Raw genomic sequence first — 26,240 nt, 5'->3', positions numbered from 1 at the left:
AAGCTCATGCTCTGTTTGCTCACGTTCATTCTCAGTTCCTCTTTACAAGGTGAAATGAAAAAGTAATGGAACTTGATTTAAATTTGGCTCCCTTCGAGGTCATTTTCTTTTGCAGCTCTGCACCACATCCAAGACTTTTCCTGGTAGAAGTTCTCTTTTGCCCACTTGCACTTGTGCATTTGTAGTTTTTAGGAAGAAGGTAGTCAGGCCAGGATGGTGGCTGGTGAGCAAAAAAACTCCTTCAGTGCAGACATGGACCATAACTCAGGTACACATGTCAGGACGTTACCCTGGGGAATGAATTCTTTGCAAATGTGAAAACATTTGCAAGCAAATCTTCCAAAGAGCAACCCAGACATAGCAAGGATATGTGGTGGTGCATTGCTTCACAAGGTGTTGACCTTGAAGGAGAGATTGGCTTAAATTAATAAGATGCTTTTCATCAGCTGGATTCCAAAACTTTTTGTGAATGAGTGAGTGAGTAAGTGACTGAGTACTTTTCCAGTGAGCCATCTGCCATCTACCTTCTTCAGGCTGCTGCAACCAAACTGTGCATAAGTCATCATTTGTACTCCACTTCACCATCTACAGAAGAGTTAAGTCTATCGTCTTGCAAATAGATGATAGACTCAGTTTTACAAACTCGTGGAATTTTTGTTTATTCAGCTGCTTCAAAGGTCAAATTTGAACATCCTTATCAATCAAATAATCACCCACAAGTACATATTCACACCTCCGACAGGTCAGGGATGAGCCTGTTGACATACCTGTTTCCCAGAGACTGACATCAGCTACTCGAAGTATGTTTTTGGCTCTCCTCAGACGCTGTCATGTCCATGCTGAAACCCCATTGTGTCCATAAATGTCTTGGGGAGTTAAATGCAGGGTGACTTCTTCTTTTCTGCTGGATGCCCTTACTTCAAACAAGGAGTAAAAAATAAAGCATTTCAGGTACACAAATCATTTGCGGTGTCTCAGGCATCTATTTTTGTCTATATTCAAGACAAAGCTGTTATAATATGGGTGGGAAACATTTCATTTCACAGAAGGTTTTCATGGCTGGGTTTAAACATGCTCACCACGCTAGAAGTACCCAAGCGAACGCTGATGTTTCTCGAAATCAGCCGCAATGAAACAAGACACCAGTTCAGCTCAAGCTGGCTTGTGTTACGGTCACTTTTCTTGTCTGGTGACTTTTCCTTGGCAAAGTAAGTTTCTAACATGGACTAGTAAAATATAAATAAAGCATATCTGGCATACTTCAGCATAGATATTCAATTTTACAACAAAGCACATAAGCAGGGTCTTGTCATAAAACTGTATAGTCTATATTCACCATATGCAACATTAAAGGTAATTATATGCTTTCAAACTGACATCTCAGACCTGCAGTGGCCATAACATTGAATCTACAACATGTCTAATGTTGAAACAAGCTTCACTTGACCCGTCTCGCTTAGTCTAGGAACACAAACTGTGGCAAAGGTTGCCCGCGTTTGGTGTTTGCCTTCCATATCCTATTGTAGTCTTTGTTTTGGATGGGGCCGAGTTAGCCTCCTCGCAGGGCCTAGCAGGGACTTCAGACAAGCGACATCCTGCAGCTGCAAAACACGGGCCAAAATCAATGTCGTCCCAGAAGCACAGTGCTGGGAAAGTGCTGCCTAATCAGATGGGCTTCCTCCTTCACTCTCAACTCTTTTTTACACACTCAGCCAAACAAGCTCAGCGTGGCTTTGATGCTGATATCAATTCATGGTACACTGACCCTTTTGCTCCCACATTATGCGTCGCATTTTCTATTCAGGGTTAAATAAACCCCAAACCCTCTAAATTCATAAAAATAACCCTGTCAACTGTTCTTTTTTTGTATTACTGAGTTGGTCACTGAGAAAGGGTTTCGACATCCAATGCGGCAAACCAACTTTCGCTTCAAATGCAAGAAACTGCATGATTATGGGATTCTCTCCCGAGGAGAATATAAGGTGACATTAGACCGCAGTGTATTTGGCATCACTGTGTTGAGTTTCTTTTGGTTTCAGTCGGTTTGTGGGCAAAAGCAGTAATCTGCAAACATTCAGTTCAAGGGAGCCACATTTCTGCTAGTATTACTCAGTTGGTAACATCATGAAATCTGACATGAATCAAGGGTGTATTTAGATACCCACAATTCCCCAGCGTCTATTGTCTCTACATCATCACTTTAGGTTTTTTGTTTGCTCAGGATTTTACCCTAATAGCCTGAGCGATGGATAAGTGCCTCAGTTTACCCAGAGCTCCTTTTGTGGTGTTACAGCGGGGGAGCTGAAGCATTTTAGCCTGTCATCAGGAACTGAGGTTGACTGAGAGATCCACATTGTATATAAAAAGATACTGACACCTGGTGGTTAAGGGAAGATTTGATATTTGTCATGCATTTCCCTACAAGCAAGTCAAAATGTTTATAAATACTACATATTATAGAAAGAGCCAGCATTGTTCAGGAGGCAACACACACTTGTGATTCAAAAGCCTGCTCGGTGTCACCTCTGTATCTTTTTAAACGGCAGTTACAGGATGTTTACAGATTGCAATTTAAAGCTTGAATAATACTGTGTGTAGTGATGTGTGACATATAGAGTTTCTCAATTTTGGCTTTTTAAACTGCTCTATATTATTACTCACTGCATTTCAAAGCAGCATTCATTTTTCTGCATGCATGAAAGCATATGGCGCAACCTATGGAACAAGGCATGGTGGGTTTTTTTCAAGTTGTCACACACAAGTGACTTAAGAAAACACCCAGAAAGCAAATTAAATGTTCACTACTCTGCAAAAGACTTTGTTTCTTTACATTTTGCTTCCAAGGAGCCAGGCTTTCTTATGATGTTTTAATGTGCAGTAGCTCTCCAGGCTTTCTAAAGCATTTCCAAGTTTTTCTTTGGACATTGGCTGCTTTTTCTGACATTTTTGGTCCATGCCTTGTACCTCCCCATTTTCAGATGAATGGTCTTTCTTCGTTAAGCCACTTATCACTGATCTCTCAAACATTCAAGCATAAAAAGGAACCTAACTCAATCAATCAACATTGTGTCTACACATAACAGTATTTTTGCACCAACAAGTGAATTCCCAAATTAGCTGAAAGCCTGGCATATCTTGGCATTGTGTGCAGTTTGTCCCAAAAGAAGAAGTGGCAGTAGCATCTGAAAGTCATGTCAAAAAAGAAACAAGAACAAATAAAGACCTGATACAGCACCTGAGCCCTTCAGTTGATCCGTTCACTATTCCCTGAGAATGGAATAAAAGGCAGCCAACATCCAGAGAAGAGCTTTGGATGTCCTACAGGAAACCTGGATAAGTATTCCTGAAGACTACTTAAAGAAATTACAAGAAAGCTGCCCAAGAGAGTTAAGGCTGTGTTGAAGAATAAAGGTGGTCATACCAAATTTAGACTTTTGAAGAACTGTACAGACGCTGCTTTTGCCTAATTTACTGTATTTCCATGAATGTTTGCACGTTTTAATAAATCACTGGACCTATTTCCTATTTTCCGAGCAAAACATGAATAACTGGCTCAAGATTTTTGCTTAGTATGGTATTACAGGAGAGTGTACTGGGTGTACTGTAAACCAATAACACATTACAGACACAAGCAAAGATGATGCAAGGTTTCAGACTTTCAGGGCTCTTAAAAACCATTAAAAAGCAGCGAAAGGCTCCGAGCTGAAATTACACATAATGAGTACTTTTGACACGCTGTTGACAGTATTTCTGCTCTTTGACTTAAGTGACACTGTTTTATATTACTTTTACTTTTGTGCGGTAAATTGGACATGTCCTGGGCTGTGAAGTTTGGCAGCATGGTTTAACACAGTTTCCTGTAAATGAAAATGGAAAGTGAAACAGAGGAAGGGATGGAAGAGGAAAAAAATACAACAGAAATTAAAAATCGTCATCTTTGGAAAAATAAAATTACATCTCGCAGAAAAGAAGTTTGAATCCAACACCAACAGAAGACTAGTGGATTTAAAACAGATCGTTCAACATTTGTGTATTAACGGCTTCGTATTTCAGTTGGACACATTCTAGCAAAATCCCTGATTACAACCCTGCAATAAGACCTGGCAGGAAAACAGAGAACAGTTTGTGCACCGCTCACAGATGCATTGGCATCTCTTGACCACAAGAGGGTAGACACAGACAAACTAATCCCAAGCTGGCCTGCAGGCGATATCTTAGGCAGCCTTCTGCTGAACGCTGCTGATAATGTCACAAAAGCAATGATGTAGAACAGCAGCCAAATGACCTTGATGCTCTTTACTCCCACTTTCACCCCAACACCGTTCCAACACTCTGACCTCAATTGAGCCCAACCAGAACCATTAGAGAGCAATGTGCCAGATAACATGGGCCAACAAAAAGTGTTCTTCGAGTCTCTTTGTGTGGTTTGCTGCTGTGTCCAGAGGCTACTGTTGTGTAGATGCGGGGCCTGGCACGACCGATGCATTCTCCTGGGTTCACGGGGTTTCTCGCAAGACCACATGCTGAATGGAGGAGGTACAGAATGGAGCATCTGGGCCCACATGGCTTCACAATGGCTGTGTGGGTAAGAGAAAGTGCGAGGAGAGAGAGGAGCAAGCATAGGAGTGGAGAAAGTGAATGTTTTGGTGTGAAAACAAAGGCAGGCAGAAACTTCAGGTAGAGAAAGCAGAGGTAACAAAAACAGGGGAAAAATATGAAATCATAAGAAAAACAACCCAGTAACAGGTACAAGATAGCAGATGCAAGAAGAAAGAAAATAAAAAAAGAAAGAAAGGCTGCTAACACAAGACGCCTAGGCATGAAATCATTTATATTGCTCTACTGCTGGCACAAATAGTGTATATTTACTGGCAGGCATTGTAATAACATTAATCAGAGAGTGACTTGCGTGTTACAGATGGCCTGACCTAAATTACCACACTATAAATCATAGAAATCCCTGAACAGTTGGTAAATATTTCCTTTATCCACACAGTTTACTGTTCATACTCGAGGTCAGAGGCATCCTTTCACAGTCAGACTTTGTGTAATTCAGCTGCAACTTTCATGTGATTTAGGTCCTTTCACACCCTCGGCCCATAAAACTTATTTTGAGTCTTTAAAATAATTGTATGTTTTATGAATCGGCTCATATTTAAGTTGTGAAGGCATCTGTGCCAAGACACACACACACACACACGCACGGATGCACGGACAAACGGACGACGCCACCACTTTGCCGCCTTACCTCTCACTCTCCTCCCGTTAAACAGAGACAAACACACACCCACTGAGCTCTCTTCCTTCAAGGCACATGTTTTATCTAAATGTAGTGCAGCATTTTATTCTGCTGCAGATGAATGAGTGTTTTCAGAGTTGCGATCCCTCCTGGGAGCGGTGAGGAAGAACATTGCTATTTCAGCTGCTGTGATGAGGACTTGGGAAAGTCCTGTTGGGTCTGACAGCGGAGAGGTGGCTGGACGCTGGAGCCGTGGTCGAGGACCCCTCGCAACTGACCCGGGAAGCAGACGGTGAATCCCAGGTTTATGGAAGTTCAGATTGAGTCACCAAAGTGAGCTCTGTATCACATTTAATGAAGTAGGTTAGACAAGCAGAGGCAGCCTGGAAGAAAGGCTTTTATATACGTCTTGTTCTCAGTTCCCACTGATAGTTCATCAGCTGGGGGCTGCGGTGGAAGAAAGTAAAGGAACTCAAGCACACATTTATTTGTTTTGTTTCTATTGCACTATTTATCTGACAGCTAACAAAATGCATTTTTTAGGATTGAACCAGACGTGCACAGTCAGCTTGGCTTGTTTCACAGCATGACTACGAGATGCTTCTGTTGCAGTTTCCATAAAAAAAATGTATTTCAAAGTTTAAAGGTAAAATCATGAGCTGTACCTCTGAAAAGCTACTCCTTACACATTAACAATACAATAATAATAATAATGATAATAACAATAATAATAATAATACACCAGCCACAGGCCCATTTCTATGCAAAGATAAACTGCACTTATAACTCTTTTAAGCTAATTGTGGGTTTCATAACTTCATAGTTCCATTAAAATGATACTTTAGTCCACTGACAAGTTGTTTCTTGAAAGCCAGACTCTGTTTATAGCTTTGAGTGCAATGCCACACCTTATTAATACACAAACGTGTATCCTGCCCAGCGTTACATTTGTTTATAATACATCAGTTGTGAAATTTGGCACAGATTATAAATCTTACAACTTCAAATTCATAGGCATCCACACATAGCTGAGTTTTCTGTGTAGTGCTTGATACACCTGATGTGTAAGTGCTAAAAACATCAAGGAGTCATAGAAACAAGGGGATTTGCTTAGTGTTGGGGGGAGGAGAGCAGGGGAAAAACTGCTGCACATGCTTGTCTTGGCCGGCCTGCAGTTTATTGTAAAACACAAGAACACTGTGCCTCCCCTGGTGGAAAAGTAAGCCTGTCCGGGTAGAGGGGGGGTAAACACACCCAGGTCTACTGTTTCCACATGTGCCATAGCTACCAGTAAAAAATGACCAGATGACAAAAGACAAAACGTGCCTGTTTCCATTATGGAATTCAGTCTGTGTTGCAGGAGAAAGCGGGGAAACAGTGACGACAAGTTCACGGCTTGGCTTGGTTTTCTAGTTACAAACCCCCCCACCTCAGAAAAAGAAAAAAGAAGAAGAAGAAGAAGAAGACAGAGAGCCACCTGTGAACAGCCAGACCTGGGAAAATGAGACCCAAAGATGAGGTAGATCTGATTTAAGTTAATGCGGTTTTGAACAAAATCACTTTCCAGGCTGAAATCGCAAAACGCTAATGACGAGCCAATCAACGATCAGGTGGTATAACTACTAAATGACGTCACGAACATTATAACCTCATTGTCAAAATCAATAAATATAAACAAAACGTTTATCTGATTTTTTTGTGCGTTTTAGAGTCTCACAGTATAAGGTTTACTTTCTGCCCGCATCACTGGAGAAAGAAATATGCACGCACTGCCCCGGAAGCGCACAGAGGTCTCGCCATGAAGCGGTGTGGGCTGTTTCCAAAGTTAGGAGAGGCGTGGTCAGGGGCGGCTTTCTGGAAGCCCAGCAAGTTTAGGATAAAATGTGGATAAGTGATGCTTTGGCGGCTTTGGTGCAAAAATCCTGAAAGAAGAAAGACCGACCTTCTTTTTCTACTTCTTCTCTTTCCCCCCCAAACTGATGAAAACCGAATGAAGCTACCACATCACATCTTTGATTTACGTGCTATGGCAGCCAGCGACAATCATCACACCGCTGCACCTGAGCTCTGCAACACAAACTGAAGGCGGATTTTTTTTCCCTTCTTCTTGCTACACAAGTTTCATCGCCAGATCTCTGTCACAACCTCAAGGAGTGGGCTTCATTCCAATTCATTAAAGGTAAATTATTTCCAAAGTCTGCACTAAATCACACCACTCCATTTCTGTTTTAATATGCATTACTGTTCACATTTTCCATTAGATATTGGCTCGTTATATCAGCTTCTGTCAGCATCCTTGCTTGCACACACACTTTCAGTGAGAGCCTGTGTTTATACAGGCTTGGTAAAAGCAAATCTACATTATTCACCGTCCTGTACCCTTAACTGCATTCATTGCAGCTGTGCTGTTTACTGTGATTTGTAATGCTGTGTTCTTTCCTTCTAAAGCTTCCCTTTTATTGTTTGGATTTAGGGGGAAAGTTGTAAAAATTGATTTCTTTAATCCAGGCTTAATCCAAACTAGTCATTCCCAGCCTGCCAGCTTACCCTCACTGAACCCCATTAGCTTACCTGTGGCAGCGCACCAGACTAAGTGCCTGCAAGCCAACACACTGTCCTCACCAAGTTCAATATTGACCCAAGTTATTCAGCAAATTTGATACAGGACTCCAACTGCAAAGCTTCCAATTATCATTTCTTTCTCTCCCCCTCTCTCTCCTTCAGGGTCCTTGTCAGCTGACATTGTAGACAAAGTGTGTCTGTGCTGGCACAAAAACATTTTTCAACCCTATCCATCCTGCTCGAGTTTATCGTTATCACCAGCGTGTCCAAGGATGAGGCTTGGGTCCCTGCACCGGCTGAGAGGCGTGTCCTTGCTCCTGCTGCTCCAGACGACAACATCCATGGTGATGCTTCCAAACTCCACAGGCTGGGAGCAGATTTTGGACAAGTATCTGGACGAGGACGGCGACTGGTGGGAGGCCAAACAGAGGGGGAAGAGGGCCATTACTGATAGCGACGCTCAGCTCATCCTGGACCTTCACAACAAGCTCAGAGGCCAAGTTTACCCTCCTGCTTCCAACATGGAGTACATGGTAGGTGGAGGTGTTGTCTGTGCGTCTTCGGTGATTCGTAGTTCATGCAGTTAACGCATGTTTTGACCCTTTTCTGAACTCTCGCACATTTGTGGCCCATATAGCTTAGTGAAATGACCCAGTCACCAGACTGCCTGGCGTTTGTCCCACTTGGCTCACACTTGCAGCATGCCAGCATCTAAGCACCCTCACACATGAGCCCAAACACAAAGAGACACACACACGCTTAACTTTGTACCCACGTGACTTTGGTCATTTTTGCCAGAAGCGAAGAATGTTCACCACCTTGCCAATGATCACATTTCTCCAATGTTTTTTTTTCTCTGTTGTTTTCTTTTACTCATGGTAAGAGATTTGTTTGACTTTATCCTTTGGCCATCACGTGTATGTACAGTGCCAGATCACTTTTCACAGTGCAATTAGAATCTGAGCACGGCACCGGGGCTCGATTTACCAGCTGCCCCTGCCCCCACTCCCCTCACTAAACACACACGGGGGATAGCACACCTTCTGAAACTTAGCAATCCACAAATCTGAAACTTTTCCACAAGCACTACGTGTGTAGGCGCAGCTTGACCACTACAGCGCATTGCCTGCAATAGTTAAAAGGGTAAAAATCAATGCAATGTGCAGAAAGTAATGAGATTTTATCATCTTTTCATCCACGCTTAAAGAGCTATGGAACAAAAGGCAGTATTATTCTGTGGTAAAGGCAAATAAACAGTTCCTGCTGGGGGCAGTTGCTGGACTGTGTAATTGTATAATTGAGAGGTTGGACTTGAGGACCTCTAGTGTGTGTGTGTGTGTGAGACGCTCAGCCAGGCTGGCTTTTGGTTAAGGCCCACGCTAGTGGAGAAATGCTGAGCCAGCAGCACACAGCTCTTTTCTACTGTCTCCTGTTACACTTGGCTGTTTTTTTTTTTTTTTTTTTCTTAGCTGCAGGGGCACCCAGGGGTGAAATATGGAAAGGCAAGCAACAAGAGTATGTGAGGTGAAGGAGAATGAAAGTTAGCAAGAAATGCAAGATGAAGTGAAATACAGGTGTAAAAAAAAAAAAAAAAAGAAAAAAAAAACATCATAAAAGAGTTTTTTTAAATAGGAAGAGGAGGCAGCATGAGACAGATGGAGGGAGAGAAAGCATCGCAAAACAGGTGTCAAAGTAACTGAAGTGAAGGGGAGAAAAGAGGAAATGAGCAAAAAGGAAAAAAAACTCTGAAGGGGCACGCAGTTAGGAGAGACGGCAGCATGCAAGAATAGGCACCGAAATCTCATGTGCGGTTTTGTAGATGTCAGTGTGTTTCAGACAAAAGCTGTTCAGGTCATATGTAGAGCAGGTCTTTTGGTGATTTTTAGCCCTTTATTTTTAAAAGGGTGCTCCGTACTCCTCCGATTTTCCTTTGGTCCGTGTTGAACTGCTGTCACCTTTCAGAAACCTCACAACTTCACTGTACTGGAAGACTTCATAGACATGCTCTCCTGCTCTCCTGACACACTCAGGCATGCAGACACACACACACACACACACACATCCGCACACATAACCATTTGCCCATCAGCTCTGTTATTGTCTGCCATTGTATTAAACCACAACCCGAGTGACCCTCTGTGGCAATCATGACAGAGACTCAGAGATAACATCAATTCAAATCCCCCTCTTTCCTCCCCCTTATCGGCTTCTTTTTCTTGCCCTCCCTCTCTCTCTCTTTCTGCCTCCCCTCTCCCTTATCCCTGTGGCTCCGTTCCCATTCTGTCATTATCCAAGACAGAGGCCCAAAAAATTCCCCGGATGAGCATTCACACTCTGTAGCGGTCCACAAAGCTTCGGTAGGAGGACCGCGTTTCTGCCGCTCACTCAAATGTTGACCCCGCAGGTATAAACAGAGACGTGTCAGCGTTTGAAGCCCTGTAAGACAAACAAATGGCATCCTGGGAGAAAGAGCCCCACCTGCCTTGATGTTTAACTTGGCTTTGCTGGTCTGCGCTCAGGTCTGAGGTTACAGTGATGTTAGCAATGGATGATAAATGAATGGGTTCTGCTGCCAAATGTCGAGCCTTTTAAATCATTGATGCGTAATATGTTTAAAAAACCAAAGAAACACAATAACAAAACAATAAAAAAAGCAGGATAATACATTTTCACTGGGTTAATGTCTACGGCTATATGGACGAGCATCTGATGCAACGTTTCTTGCACTGGATGGTTCAGAAGTCATACACCAGCCCGGAGATGAATTCCCTCCAGTGTGTGTGTGTGTGTGTGTGTCTGTTTTTTATTACAGGTTTGCTCAATCACAAGGCGTGGGGAAGAGAGCATCTGCCACAGGTGCTTAAAGCACATCCAGTAAATCCTATGTACAGTAATTTGGAACAATCCACCCTGAATTACTTATAAAACTCCTTTAAAACTTTAAAACTTAAAACTACTTTAAAACTCCTGCAAAGCCTAAAAGACAAAATAACGGAAAATATGCTCTCTTGGGACCTCACCTGCACTGGTTGCCGAAAACAAGTGGCACTCTCGTTGGAGTCCAAATAGCATTGTCTATAAAAACATTTAAGGAGCTATGACCACAGCCTGCAGTGGCACTGTTTGGTGACAGAGATGGACAGGTTTGGAGAGCATCCCCTGTGTTTGATTGTCTTTAGCATTCCCTGACTTATTGAAAATACTTTCCGATTCCTTTTTGTGAAACTTGAGCCGTTACGCTTATTGGCACATCCTTCAAACCACCTGTTCAGAGGATTTTTTTTTTGAGGGGGGGAGGGGGGTGATTTACGGAGGTCATCCAAGTGCTCTTTTATCCTCTAGACAATGCCATGAACTGAGGCCAACATTCCCCTACGCTGACTTAAAACACTTTGGCCTTCCATCCAGTCCTGACTCATCAGCCTTTTTTTTAAAAGTCTGTAGAACCTCTGAAATCCATCCTTCACTGCCTCCTCCAACGCCTGTCATGCGTTTCGAGCTACGGTTTGGCCAGCTCGCAATTCCGTCTGTTGAAACGGCTTACTGTCATTTGGTTCATCTGCAAAACACTGGCTGCGTAACTCCTTCTGCAATTTTGCAAATGCGATTTTCTCACCCAGCAATGATTTGCTTTGCATTGTTGCTCAAACCATGCCCCCTGTTACAGCACAATAATAGGGAGATAATGGTGTTTGCTCGGCGACAACATTCAAACAGTGGTCAGCCCCGGGAACTTTGATATGAGCTGGTGGGAGCTAGAATGCACTGCATGAATAATTGCATGCCATCTCAAGCTGCATATATTGCTGTGGGAGTCCAAAGCTCTCAGTACACTTGCTTAATATAATGCCAAGATTATAAACATTGCTCTTCCTGCAAATGCTCACTATGAATGGGTTGCAATTGCACTTTTCATAAATATTTCGGGGAATGTCATCATAAAACTTTTTGGACCATTGACTCCAATGACGACTCAGTAATGTGTGATAGAATAAAGAACGGCATGGGTATAAAAATGAGCAGAGACACATTTACACAAACTGAGGATACACATCTTTCCTTTAATTTGTCTTATTATTTTTCCCTTGTTGTTGACTATTGTTGCTATACCGTTAAGATTTGTATTGCTGTAAATTAAGTTACCCATTTGCATCCCATTGTTCTCACCAAATCATATCACGCCTTCTGTTTTCTTTTTCCCCAGCTTTGGTTTCCCAATTCCCATGTCTGTTCCCTGCTTTTCAGTATTATTCAGCATGCACCATTGATTATGAGCAGGAAACTCACACTTGCAAAGGAAGTAGCCCTCTGGGCCTTTGGAATAGAATCAGAAAAAAAAAAAAACTGCCACAAATGAAGTGTTAAGCGAAATAAACAATGCAGTGTGCACGGCGCTGAAAGACTCAAGCAGAGGAGGTGTTTTTCTTTACGGCCCCGCGGAACTGTGGTCGAAGTGGGTGGTGGGCGGGGTGGTTCGCGGTTACAAGGCCTCCCCTGCTGGGCGAACTGTGCAAACAGCAGCAGCTTGACAAGCCAGCTGTACTCTGTACAGACTCAACAGCTGAAAAATATGTGTCTCGGTCAACACTTTTTCAACCTGCTTTCACTGCAACTTTTCAGGACAGTGGAATGAGTTTCTCAGCTGGACGGTGCCGCTTATTTTATCATTATTTAAGACGTGCCTCGAGATCATCGCACATCACGTCTTTGTGATACAAACTGTACTCTCCAAGAGCTCCGAGAAGCTGCAGCCAGAATTTTGGGTTCTTTTTCAGGCTTGAAGCCTATTGTAGTTGCGGTCACAGTAAAATGTTTTAAGACACAGAACCACCAATTTAGCACTGCATACTGTATTTCACTGCTTATCAGTCTTTTTTTTTTTTTTTTTTTTTTTTTTTTTTGCACAAGGATGTCATTCTTTGAGAAGAATCAAAGGGAAAATATGCAGATATAAATCAAACTAGAGTTGACTGGTCTCCATTATCCTGCCAAAAAAAGGGATACGCAACAGATAAGGCAACACCGACATTTATTTGCGGCTCACTGCAAGCAGAGGTCACGTCTGAGCGCAGATAGGGTTTCAGGTAAACAAATTCTCATTCCTGTTTTAGCCCCGCGTCTGTCACTCAACATCTGACCTTATTGTACAAGAACGACCACAGGCAACCGCAGGAGAGGTTGCTGTAACTCTGCATCCTTCTATTGACGATGAATTTTTATGTGTTTGTTCAGTTATGTAACCTTCCCACAAGGCTCTGTTTTAAAAACTGACATTCCGCTCTGCAGTATCACGTTGGCATCGCTGATTTTTAACAAATGCGTTTAACGGGAAGAAACAGCTGAAGAAACTGCTCGGAGTTAAGAGTTAATTTGCAGCACTGCCAGACATCCTGTTGCTAAGTAGGTGTGCGGGGCAGTTGTTTCTAGAGGGACGGACAGTGGAGGTGGTTGGTGGAAGTTGAGGGGGGTTATTTTAGTATGGTTAGTGGATGAGATTTCAGTGAAGGTAAGCTGAATTCCAGGCCCCAACGTGTGAAATGCAAATATTTCTGACACCTTCACCCATATACTACTAATACATGCGCTCACACCCACTAATGCACATCAACTAATAGACTTTCTGGCAGAAACCTGTTATACAAGTCATCCCACACTGGAACTGGGAGTAAACTAACACACGCCGTCCTTCAGAGGAAGTACAGTTGGTGTTTTTCTAGCATTTTTATAGTAGAATATAGGTCAGCAGGGAGGAAGGACACTCTTTGCATTCCCAGAAAACCCCAGAATGGGAATACGATCCCTTAGTATCCAACCAGAGCTAAACTTGACTGAGAGGGCAACTCACAGAGGGAAAGTGAAACAAAAGCATGTACCCAGTCATCTCACTAGAGACATATGGAAGTTATTACTAAACCCCCCCCCCCTCCCCCCCCTTTTTTTTTTTTTTTTTTTAAACTTCCACGACTTCCAAAACTTCCAACTTCCAAGAAAAGTCAGCTGAGTCGAAGTAAGAAAGGCAAAAAGCTTTACTGCAGCAGCAGCAGCTCCTAGTTTCTCTTCCTTATCATCATAGGTTGAAATGGTGTGCTATTTCCCCTCATGTTACTGACCACAGAGCAGTGTTTCTCTAAGCTCCTTTACCCTATAACACATTGAACTGGTTTATGCATTTTATCACCATTTTGTTACTTTTATAATCCAGGAAACTCATTTCTCCATCTCGCCTCGTGCAGGTGTGGGACACAGAGTTGGAACGTACTGCAGAGGAGTGGGCAGAGACGTGTCTGTGGGAGCACGGTCCCGCCGGCTTGCTGCCGCAGATTGGACAGAATCTGGGGGCACACTGGGGAAGGTAAATAATCTGTTATTACAGACAGTTTATGCTATCAAACACTAAAATTAAATAAGTTTGGAGACTTCAAAAGGTTTTCAAAGTGCTCTGTTCTACTTTAAGTGACCAAGTAAGCTGTAGTATAAAAATCTGGTGATGATCGAGGCTGTTTGGATACAATGAAGTCACTCGGATGGTCAGCAACAGTACTCGGGCAGGCTGACATTTAAACAACGTTCAGTTGATACTAAAGGGCTCGAAGTGTCCAAGGAAAATATCAACGCAACATTACACCACCAGCAGACTGAACTGTTGATGGAAGCAAGGACGGCTCTATGCTTTTGTGTTATTTACACCACCATTTAACACCAGACACAGCAGAAATCAAGACTTATCAGGTCAGACAAAGTTTTTCTTCTATTGTCCAATGTTGGCGAGCCTGTGTGAATTGTAGCCTCTGTTTCCTGTTCTTAGCTGACAGGGGTGGCACCCAGTGTGGTCCTCTACTGTTGTAGCCCATCTGCTTCAAGGTTTTGATGTGCTGTGCGTTCAGAGATGCTGCTCTGCCTACGTTGTTGGTAACAGGTGGTTATTTGAGTTACTGTTGCATTCCTGTCAGCTCAAAGCATCCTGGCTGCTCTCTTCTGACCTCTGGCATCAAACAGGCATTTTTGAACAGAGAACTGCTGCTCACTGGATATTTTCTGGTTTTTGGACCTTTCTTTGCAAACCCTAGAGATGGGGTTGTGTTGGAAAATTCCAGTAGATCAGCAATTTCTGAAATATTCCAAGCAGCCTGTCACGGAAAACCATGCCACGTCCAAAGTCTCTTAAATCACCCTGTTTCTCTATTCTGATTGGCAGATAAGACATTTGCATTAACAAGCACTTGAACATTCACAAGTAATAAGGTGGCCGGCGAGTGTACAATATGTTACCCATGACTGGCATTTACCTGCTGCGAATGAGACGTCAAACACACACTGTGGCATATATGCGAGTGGACTCAGACTTAACACAGATTTCTTTGCTCCTTTATTTCACTCAGTCTCCTGCAGAGCTCCAGAAAACAGCGCTGCTTCACACAAGAGACGCTTGTTCTGCATCTAATCATATCACTCCACAGTCGAGATGTCTGCTTAATTCTAATCAGATTAACTGGCAACACCTGGTGCCAGATCAGTGTCCTTGGTTACTGAGCACAAATGTTGATTTTCAGTTAGAGCACTCTGTTTGCCAGTGGATGATAACTATAGGTGGCACTACATGGGTTTATTAAGTGTGCTTGCCTCAGAGTTCTTGTGTCAAAACAAATCAAGCACTGCTTATCTAATGCTCGGCCATATTTACCATATACATATATATATATATACACATATATATAGCGTCTGGCAGCACAAATGAACCAGCTGCTAGTTAACGAGAGACACCCGGAATGGCTAACTGAAGGCCGGACGGTCCTGATCCCCAAGGACCCCAAGAAGGGACCGGTCCCCTCCAACTACCGACCAATAACCTGCCTCAGTACTACATGGAAGCTCCTGTCAGGCATCATATCGGCTAAGATGAACAGGCACATGGGTCAATACATGAGCGGGACACAGAAAGGAATTGGCAAGAATACCAGAGGTGCAAAACACCAGCTACTGGTAGACAGAACAATCAGCCGAGACTGCAAGACCAGACTGACCAACCTGTGCACTGCCTGGATTGATTACAAGAAGGCCTATGACTCAATGCCCCACAGCTGGATACTGGAATGCCTAGAATTGTACAAGATCAATGGGACCCTAAGAGCCTTCATCAGGAACTCAATGGGGATGTGGCGTACAACACTAGAGGCCAACTCCAAGCCCATAGCACAAGTCACCATCAAGTGCGGGATCTACCAAGGAGATGCTCTGTCCCCACTGCTGTTCTGCATAGGCCTGAACCCCCTCAGTGAGATCATTAACAAGACTGGCTACGGATACCGACTACGGAACGGAGCAGTTGTCAGCCACCTCCTGTACATGGATGACATCAAGCTGTATGCCAAGAGTGAACGAGACATCGATTCACTGATCCACACTACCAGGCTATACAGCAATGACATTGGAATGTCGTTCGGACTGGAGAAGTGTAGTCGGATGGTAACAAAGAGAGGGAAGGTAGTCAGAACTGAGGGGATTGAACTACCAGAAGGCAGCATTGCAGACATAGAGGACAGTTACAAGTACCTGGGGATCCCGCAGGCAAATGGGAACCATGAAGAGGCCGCTAGAAAGGCTGCAACCACCAAGTACCTGCAGAGGGTCAGGCAAGTCCTGAGGAGTCAGCTGAATGGTAAGAACAAGATCCGGGCCATCAACACGTACGCCCTGCCCGTGATCAGGTACCCTGCTGGGGTAATAGGCTGGCCAAAGGAGGAGATAGAAGCCACTGACATAAAGACAAGAAAGCTCCTTACCATGCATGGAGGGTTTCACCCCAAGTCCAGCACCCTGAGGCTGTACGCTAAGCGGAAGGAAGGGGGCCGGGGACTGGTGAGTGTCAGCACCACAGTCCAGGATGAGACAAGGAACATCCAAGAATACATTGGGAAGATGGCCCCAACTGACCGAGTGCTCAGTGAATACCTCAGGCAGCAGAAACCCAAGAAAGAGGAGGGAGACGAGGAACCATCATGGAAGGACAGGCCCCTGCACGGTATGTACCACCGGCAGATAGAGGAGGTGGCTGATATCCAGAAATCCTACCAGTGGCTGGACAAAGCTGGACTGAAAGACAGCACAGAGGCACTAATCATGGCAGCACAAGAACAAGCTCTGAGTACAAGATCCATAGAGGCTGGGGTCTATCACACCAGGCAAGACCCCAGGTGCAGGCTGTGTAAAGATGCCCCAGAGACAATCCAGCACATAACAGCAGGGTGCAAGATGCTAGCAGGCAAGGCATACATGGAACGCCATAACCAAGTGGCCGGCATAGTGTACAGGAACATCTGTGCCGAGTATAACCTGGAAGTCCCGAGGTCAAAATGGGAGATGCCCCCAAGGGTGGTGGAGAATGACCGAGCTAAGATCCTGTGGGACTTCCAGATACAGACGGACAAAATGGTGGTGGCTAACCAACCGGACATAGTGGTGGTAGACAAACAGAAGAAGACGGCCGTAGTGATCGATGTAGCGGTTCCGAATGACAGCAATATCAGGAAGAAGGAACACGAGAAGCTGGAGAAATACCAAGGGCTCAGAGAAGAGCTCGAGAGGATGTGGAGGGTGAAGGTAACGGTGGTCCCCGTGGTAATCGGAGCACTAGGTGCGGTGACTCCCAAGCTAGGCGAGTGGCTCCAGCAGATCCCGGGAATAACATCGGAGATCTCTGTCCAGAAGAGCGCAGTCCTGGGAACAGCTAAGATACTGCGCAGGACCCTCAAGCTCCCAGGCCTCTGGTAGAGGACCCGAGCTTGAAGGATAAACCGCCCGCAGGGGCGCGCTGGGTGTTTTTTTTTTTTTTTTTTTTTTTTTTTTTTTTTTTTTTTTTTTTTTTTTTTTTTTTTTTATATATGCATTTTAACATAACTGAATATCCGAGCACTGAGAGCTTATACAGTATATTACAAGACTTAAAAAGACAGTTGTAGTGAGCAGTGAAGAGCTTAATGCCAACATCTACACCAAAGGACTCATAAGACACAAGATATGTTGCTTGGAACATTATAATCATAGATGTGCTTACTGATCTCTCCAGGTATCGTCCACCCACGTCCCATGTTCAGGCTTGGTATGATGAAGTGAAAGACTACTCCTTCCCTTACCCTCAAGAGTGTAATCCCTACTGTCCCTTCAGGTGCTCTGGCCCAGTTTGCACACATTACACACAGGTAGCTATGGATCATGACTTCTGGAAACCTTACAAAGGTGCAATGAGAACATTTAAGTCATCTGTTTCTGCTTCTCCGTATTGTCCTTCTTTTGTAGCTTGTCTGGGCTACCAGCAGTCGAATTGGCTGTGCAATCAACTTGTGTTACAACATGAACGTGTGGGGGCAGATCTGGGCCAAAGCCGTCTATCTTGTCTGCAACTATTCACCGAAGTAAGCAGATATGTTGTGTACCAGCACTGTGAAGAGTTAATTATAGTGTCAGGCCGTTTTGATGTGACATCACAGCGATCACTTGTAGTTAAAGCAGTCCTGGTTTGTCTGTGTTCAGTAGTTTTTGTTTGATGTTTCATGTGCACAGGGGAAACTGGTGGGGCCATGCACCTTACAAACATGGGACCCCGTGCTCTTCTTGTCCCCCCAGCTATGGAGGAGGATGCAAAGACAACCTCTGCTACAAAGGTAAGAAAAAGCCACACATAGAGAGAGGGAGACAGAAGTCGGTGCAAATAACTCATTATCATGCCTTGATTTCTGTTTTATTTAAGGGCAAGATGACAATTCATATCCACTGCAAGAGGAAACTGAAGAGAACAACTTTATTGAACCAGAGGTCCCCCGTACCACAAATCCCCGGGCTCGGGCCTCCAGACCTGAGCCTCCCAGTTTCCCCGCTCCAGCCCCTACGCAGCCCCCCGCAGAGGACCTGCAGAAGAATGAAATGGTCAACACACAGCAGATGTGTAAGCTGCCATTTGACTGTTTATTTTGGATCAGGTTTCCTCTCGAAATGGGGGGTGTACAATATGGTTTTAGGTCTGGGAGGTGCAGAGAGTGGAAGTGGAGGACAATATGTGCTGCAAAAGAAAAAGGAAACCTGTAGCTGCTTGCTCAGTATTGAGCTAGCGATACTGAATAATAAGTGCAAGAAGTAGACTTTGACCTTAAATATTTTTCTTGCAATTTATCTTAAATTGCTTTGATGCTGTATAGTCCTTATCTGTCATCTCCATGATTAACCCTGGCACTTTCTGGAGTCTACTCAATATTGCAAGTCACTCTTTGGAGCAGAGAGGGGAGGTCTATTTTAGCATGAGCCCCTGAGTGTGTGTTTGTTTTTGGCTTGCTGAGAAGTGTTGAGGGGTGAGAGCGGCTCACTGTGGTTTTTAAATGGCTTCCTCTCTGCAGCACATTAAGGCCTGTGCTTGTAAGATGAGACACATCCTCTAGTTTTGCTGACCACCCTGAACCTGAATTCTTGTCTTTTATTCTTGAAGCGTCTCCACTTGAGTCTTTTAGGAACTAGTCATCTGCATCGGAGCCGCTAGTTCACACATGCTGTTTCCTGCAGGAGAACTCAAAGACCTCTGTGTTTGTGTTACAGCCCAGCTAGTGACCTGTGACACTAAGCTTCGGGATCAGTGCAAAGGAACAACATGCAATAGGTACAGTGAAGGCGAAGCATTAATAGGGTGCGGTGCAGAATGTACAGTTCACATATTCACATGGTTATTTTTGCATTGACACACAGATACGAGTGCCCAGCTGGATGCCTAGATGCTACAGGAAAAGTAGTTGGCACAGTGCACTATGAAATGGTGAGTGTACATGTAGCTAGTGTACTCTGAGGGAAGATTAAAAAAGATTTGGACGCTTCAGTGTCTTTTCACGAGGTGTGCAAGATGAAGCTTTGGGGAAAAAGATGTTTTGTACTTTGAGGATACGTCTTAGTGCTTATTTATCCAAATTTCTTACTAAATACAGTATAAATGGTGTCTCGTTTTATCTCTTTTATTGCAGCAATCCAGTGTGTGCAGAGCTGGTCTACATGCTGGTGTCATAGATAATGATGGAGGATGGATGGATGTAACAAGGCAAGGAAGAAAGGACTTTTTTATCAAATCCTACAAGAATGGCGTCCAGTCACTTGGGTGAGACGGCAATAAATTTACACCAATGACAACTGATAGTTAAATATAATGAAAGTGAATAGAAATAATAACATCTAATGTTGCTGTATTCATTTTCCCCTTGACAGAAAATATCAAAGTGCTAACTCCTTCACAGTCTCCAGAGTGACAGGTTAGTCTGTCATGCTGTGCATGTAGATATGTTGTCATTTGTTTCCAGCTTCTCATTATGGGCTTTGCCGACACCCGCTGTGTTTCCTTCTTACAGTCAAAGCCATCACATGTGAAACCACAGTTGCACAACTGTGTCCATACGAAAGGCCTGTAAAACACTGTCCAAGGTATGCACCTCCCTGTATCGCACACTCTCTCTGGTTATCAGAGCTGCCTAGCATCATGTCTGTTCATCATTCGTCTTAGGTTATACTGCCCGAGAAACTGTGTAGAAGAGAATCCTCACATATCCAGAGTGATCGGTACCAGAATATACTCTGATGTAAGTCCCTGTTTTTGAAGCTGAACTTGTCAGACACTAATTCACACTACTTTGGGGCTGTCAGCATTTTAGAGACAGAAATGAATGAACATTTCTGACATGTTTTCCTTCCTCTTGCATGCTCCTGTAGAAGTCCAGTATATGTCGAGCGGCCGTCCACGCTGGAGTCATCAGGAACGATGTGGGTGGTTACATCGATGTGATGCCAGTGGACAAGCGACAACACTACATCGCCTCGTACCAGAATGGCATTTCCTCGGAGAGGTATTGGATGACTAACCTCACAATCTTATAAGAGGGGAAAATAAATAATAAAATAAATAAATATATATGTGTATAGATAGATAGATAGATGGAAAATAGTTATATACACAATAAAAGAAGGACAAAATAAATAATGCATAACAGTATCCTATCTCTGTTTTATAATACCAATATAGATATATTGTTTGGGGGGGGGGGGGGGGGGTTTACTGGTCCCGTGTCAGCATTCAGCCTTAATACATGACAGGAAAGTGAAGAGGTTAATGCACTTGCACCCAGAGTGGAGCAGTAAGAAATCAATGCCTCTCAGGTATCTACTCTCCTCTCCTTGTGGACCTAATCATTTCAAGATGCAGGCAGTTACATCCTGTATGCAGTGCACGTGGTAGAGTCATTTGCATTCTTGTAGTTTAAAATAATGAATTGCTTGGCAATTAGTGTACACAAGAGGAGTGCATCTTCGTGTAGTTCTAGACGTGGTTTGCTTTCTGGTAGTAGGTCAAAAAGGACGACCAATAGACAAGGATTTAAAGCTTAATATAGTTAAACAGAAAAATTAAAAAGGACAGAAATAAAAAGTTAATGCGTGTAACCGAGGAAACGGGGTCTTGTTACCATTTATCTCAAAGGGGGTCAATACTGAATCAGATTTTAGACAATTTTCTTGCTTGGTTCTAACAGGAAAGTGGATGAATTAATGCAAATCAGGTTGAGGAAAGAAGCTGCAAGGATTTATGAAGGATTTATGTCTAAAACATCTCATTTATTTGGTAGAAACGGATCTGGTTACTTGTACGGTCACTTGTAATCTAAATGAATCTGTGAAATGGCGTTCGATTGCTCTAATTTGCTACATGGTATAGAAAGAGAAGTCGTCATCACTGACAAGCTGACTTGCTGCATTTGAAGTTGCTGTGTTGCTGAATATTTATTAAATATAATACAGCTGAAAAGTAGCCAGCATCACAAAAGCTAAAAAGATGAAATATATGTAGCACAGACAACAAATATCTGCAAAGAAATTTCTGTCTGTGTTTGTTTCTTTGTCTCTCAACTCCTCTTGGACCAACAGGAGTTGAGCGACCAAACTTTGCACACAGGTTTATCTTAGTCCTCTGAAAGTTCTTACCTATATCAAATATTATGACATCATCATGTTGCCTAGCAATTAATTAAAATAATCTGTTTCAGCAATTATGCAGCTATAACATCTTGTAAAAACATTGTGTCATTTTAATTTCAGAACAAAAACATCATTTATATCCATAAAAGTTAAATTAGGTGTGATATGTTATAATGCCGTCACATTGCTTGGCAGTCAGCTAACAATGGGCTGGAATGGCCTGTTTGTAATCTTTTACTCACCCACAATGCTGGTTGCTAATGCTTACATCCGCATTAGCAACCAGCAATATTAAGAAGCTGAAATGACCAATTTTTAGCATATAAAGAACATCTAGCGTCTCTGTTGTTTTTGTCTCCCCCTTCTGGCAGCAAGAATAATTACATAAACACAGCTGACAATAGTTAATAACTTATTATAAACATCTTTTTTAGACACTAATTCTTTCTCTGAACGAGTTCCTTTTCTGTCTAGAGCACCAGAAACTTTCCTTTTCTTTGGGTGTTTCTACCACACTGAGCTGATATATTCTTTTCTATCCTGCTCTGTGGTTTCTCCCTTCTTTAGTTTTGGCAAACCGGTTATTTTTTTGATAATACAAAATTCATCTCTACTGGAGTGCCAGCATGGGAATGTCACCACAGATGCCAGATTCAAAACTCTGGTATACTGGAAAATACACATCCATTTACATGGTTTAATCAGCACTGTGTGAACCCACTTGGCGAGTGCTCGGATGTAACAGCTGGTCATGTATATGTAACAGCTTCTCACTCCAGCTTTAACAATGCCACAGCCAAGGACAGCAATATACATAAGATGAAACGCCTCAGCTAGTTTGCAAATAGAGCACTTCATCGTCGACATAGGGGTGTACATCTGCTTATACTGCCCCAACATTTTTCATTTGTCTAATCCGACGAAGAGGGTTGAGAGTAGATTACCTTGTTTGGTGCCATGTGCTAACACAGAGTAGGAAACAAGAGATATCACTGGTTTTTACGGTGGCTGTTGGAATGTTAAGAAGCTTAAAGTGGCCTATAAAGTACTCAAACAAATTCAAATCTGTGCTGTGTAACGCTGTCTTCTGAATGTAGAAGAATCAGCAGATGTGATCTTTGAGTCTGAAGACTCAAAGTGTCTCTGATATAAAATTTGAGATAGCTGTTATTAAATTCTCCTGCAAGCTAAGGTATTGCTATGCTAATAAGGTGAAAGCTTGTGTTGAATTTATGCTGCACCACCTTGCAACAATATTAAGGCCACAGGTTCATACCAGCCACTCTTCAAAGTGACCTAGATACAGTGTAGTCTGTTCCAGTTTTTAAGAGAAATTAAATTGCCCCTACTGTGGTCTGCAGAATCACTACACTTCCCATGACCTATGTAGAGGGGAGACTTGCATTCACAGCCTCATTCATTCAAAGCCCCCTCCTCCTCCTTTTCATCTCCTTGCTCTTACCATGCCTGTCGCCACTTAATTTATCTTTGTCACTCTGCTAAGATACCTGACGTCTGCCCATCACTTATCTGTGTCCCTTACCTTTACAACATGTCTGTCTTTGCTGGGTGACCACATGAAGTTCCTCGTGTTTGTGTATTAATGGGTGGTTTACCTGTTTTTTTTTTTTTGTTTTTTTTTTCACTGAACTTCAGCCTCCATCTGTTTGTGTGCTGTCTGTCATCAGAACGTCAGACAGCACACCGCCACGGACATTTCTCCACAAAACCAGTCGATCTGTTTGTGTGTGTCTGTCATGTAGGCTGGGACATGTTCTGTATCTGACACATGCAGCACCCAGACTCACTCTCCCTCTTGTTGTTCTCCTTCCCTGCAGCCTTCAAAACCCTCCCGGAGGGAAGGCGTTCCGGGTGTTCGCTGTGATTTGAGAGCCCCAGAGGGCAGCTTCACCAAACAGAAAATCGCACTTGTGCTGTTGAAAAGGTGGTAATCAAGCCATGTTGTCAAACTCAATGACTGAAATGTTTCTGGCTTTCCTACACTACACGGGTTAGAGGTTGTCACTATGGCAACGGAAGCCCAGCAACAAAAAAGAAACTTGACATGCACGCAATGAGAACCATGAGTTTTTGTCAGCTTTAGCAGGAAATGTTAAAAACTGTAAATATTGCTGATTACTTTGTTGTACAAATTTGTTAATATAGTATTACATTTGTATTGCCTTTGTAGCAAATATCTGTGTATGAATATTAATTATAGAAATGTATTATATGACCTTATAATGGCACTTCAGAGATAATATCACTTTTATATTAAGTCTGGCACATTTATTGGTGCTTTTGCTACATTTTGTACTTCTGGATTGGGGAAATTTGTTATTCATTTATTTTTGTATGGTTAGACACTATATCATTATAACTTGTAAAGGATGCTGCTATATGTTTTAAGTATTGTTGCTGTGATCACCTGTTCGATAAATTTCTTTGTAATTTTCCAGAAAATGTGGTTTAGTTCAAACTACCTGCAGGTCGGGAAGTATGCTCATCTCTCCGGGGTTCACCATTCACCTTTCATTTTGAATTTTATTTTACCGGATGTCGTTGCTCCAAAGAAAAATGATGCCCAGTTAGTAATCGTTTTTGACACTGATACAGAGAAACAAAAATACGTCTTAAAAATCTCATACAGTATGTCGTGCAGTATAAAATATGCTTTCTTTTAAGCTGTAGTCGTTACAATGGGCAAGCAACTCTATTCTCATCTCTGTTTTCCTTGCGTCTAGATTTTCCTAACTTGGGATTGTTAGGAAAAGTTCATTTTGCAATAAAACAACAGAATGACCACACATTTCTATTAGCCACTTTCTTTTTCCATTTTAAGTCTGTTAAAGTTAACTTGATTTAAAAAGCTGTTTGCATTATACATTGATTGTCCTGAGTTGAACCCCATTTGCCTTCAAAACTAGCTCCACTCAACATGGTGTTGGAAACAATCCTCACAGTTTTTAGTCCATATTGACACGATAGCATGACGCAGCAGCTGCTAATGTTTTATCTGTGCATCCATGATGCAAATCTCCTGTTTCCCAACATCCCAAAGGTGCTCTAGTGGATTGAGATCTGGTTATGATGGATGCCATTTGAATACCGTGAAATCATTGTCATGTTCAAGAATCCAGTTTGAGATGATGTGCCATGGTGTGTTATCCTGCTGGGAGGAGAAAATGGGTACACTGTGGTCACAAAGGGCTGGAAACGGTCAGCTAAAATACTCAGGTAGACTCTTGTGTTTAAGTGATTCTCATTTGGTTGAGAAAAATCCCCCACACCATTACACCACCAGTATGAACTGGATGTTTTCATGTTATTTACACCAAATTCAGAGCCTACCATCCAAATATCACAGCCTGTTTAAAGTGTATCCTCAGTTTCTTGTTCTTAGCAGATAGACTCCCCCCCCGGTGTGGTCTTCTGCTGCTGTAGCACATCTTGTGTTCAACTTGTGCACTTCTGCATACCTTGGTTGTAACAAGTGATTATTTGAGTTACTGTTTCCTTCCTTCAGCAATCTGCCCATTCACCTCTGACCTCTGACATCAACAAGGCATTTTCACCTAAGGAGCTGCCACTCTCTGGATATTATTTATGTCACCATTCTCTGTAAATCCTACAGATGTTTGTGTGGGGAAATCCCAGCTGATCAGCAGTTTCTTAAACATTCAGACCAACATCTGAGTCCATCATGCACCAATAACCATGACACATTAAAAGTCACTGAAATCCCTTTTCTTCATTCTGATGCTTGATTTGAACTTCACTGGGTCGTCCTAACCGTGTCTACATGCATAAATGAATTGAGCTAATTCATTACATTAATGAGCAGGTGTATATACCTGGTGACTGCACATAGGAATTTTTATAATTAATAGGTTCACCCAACCCAAATTACCCAAATAATATGGAATAAACTTTTGATCCACTGCCCTAAAATTGTAAATGAAAATATATTTTTGAAAAATTAGAAATTGTTCAGACTTGTTTTGGAATACCTCCTCAGTGTCTGCCACCAGGGAGAGGAGCTATCACTCCTCATTCACTTGGGAGCAACAGTCGAACAAAATGACCAGTCAATAATAGATTTCACCATATCCACGTCTGGCAGTGTTATGATGTCTGGAGGGCCGCAATAGGTCTTGAATTAAGCAGTCAGTCTTTGTTACTCCCCAGACAAGTGATACTAAATTTTATGGCCTTAATGTACAGCCACCAATGTGACACAGTATACATGGATTTATGTTCAATTAATTGTCTCTGTGCCCGCAGGTCTAATCTTAGGATTCATAATTATATATCTGTGTAAATTAGAAAATGTCAGTGTACAAATAGAAAAATACAGGCAGACCCTCACAAAAATTGGTGAACAGTGAGAACGTTAAGAGGAGGCTGATTCATGTTTGTAACTTCATTTAGACCATATAATTGCTCCAGA

The 26,240-nt window shown here is 42.8% G+C and overlaps 1 protein-coding gene across 1 annotated transcript; it reads left to right on the top strand.

Moving 5' to 3' along the window:
• The first annotated feature begins 7,084 nt into the window (after positions 1-7,084).
• Positions 7,085-25,528, top strand: LOC146662147 (cysteine-rich secretory protein LCCL domain-containing 1-like). Its single transcript, XM_085418608.1, has 15 exons — positions 7,085-7,418; positions 7,964-8,334; positions 14,035-14,153; positions 17,865-17,997; positions 18,095-18,210; positions 18,359-18,459; positions 18,546-18,740; positions 19,382-19,442; positions 19,529-19,595; positions 19,798-19,928; positions 20,036-20,079; positions 20,176-20,248; positions 20,328-20,403; positions 20,534-20,667; positions 23,629-25,528. The coding sequence occupies exons 2-15, from the start codon at positions 8,074-8,076 to the stop codon at positions 23,678-23,680; spliced, it is 1,563 nt and encodes a 520-aa protein (XP_085274734.1). The 5' UTR covers positions 7,085-7,418; positions 7,964-8,073; the 3' UTR covers positions 23,681-25,528.
• Positions 25,529-26,240: the final 712 nt, after the last annotated feature.

The sequence above is a fragment of the Rhamphochromis longiceps genome, linkage group LG9 (genome assembly GCF_057381845.1).
Source record: "Rhamphochromis longiceps isolate RC_006_pf linkage group LG9, R_longiceps_female_GT1.1, whole genome shotgun sequence".
Taxonomy (NCBI): Eukaryota; Metazoa; Chordata; class Actinopteri; order Cichliformes; family Cichlidae; genus Rhamphochromis; species Rhamphochromis longiceps.
Note: the sequence above shows the minus strand (reverse complement) of the source record. Positions and strands in the feature narration are given on the sequence as shown.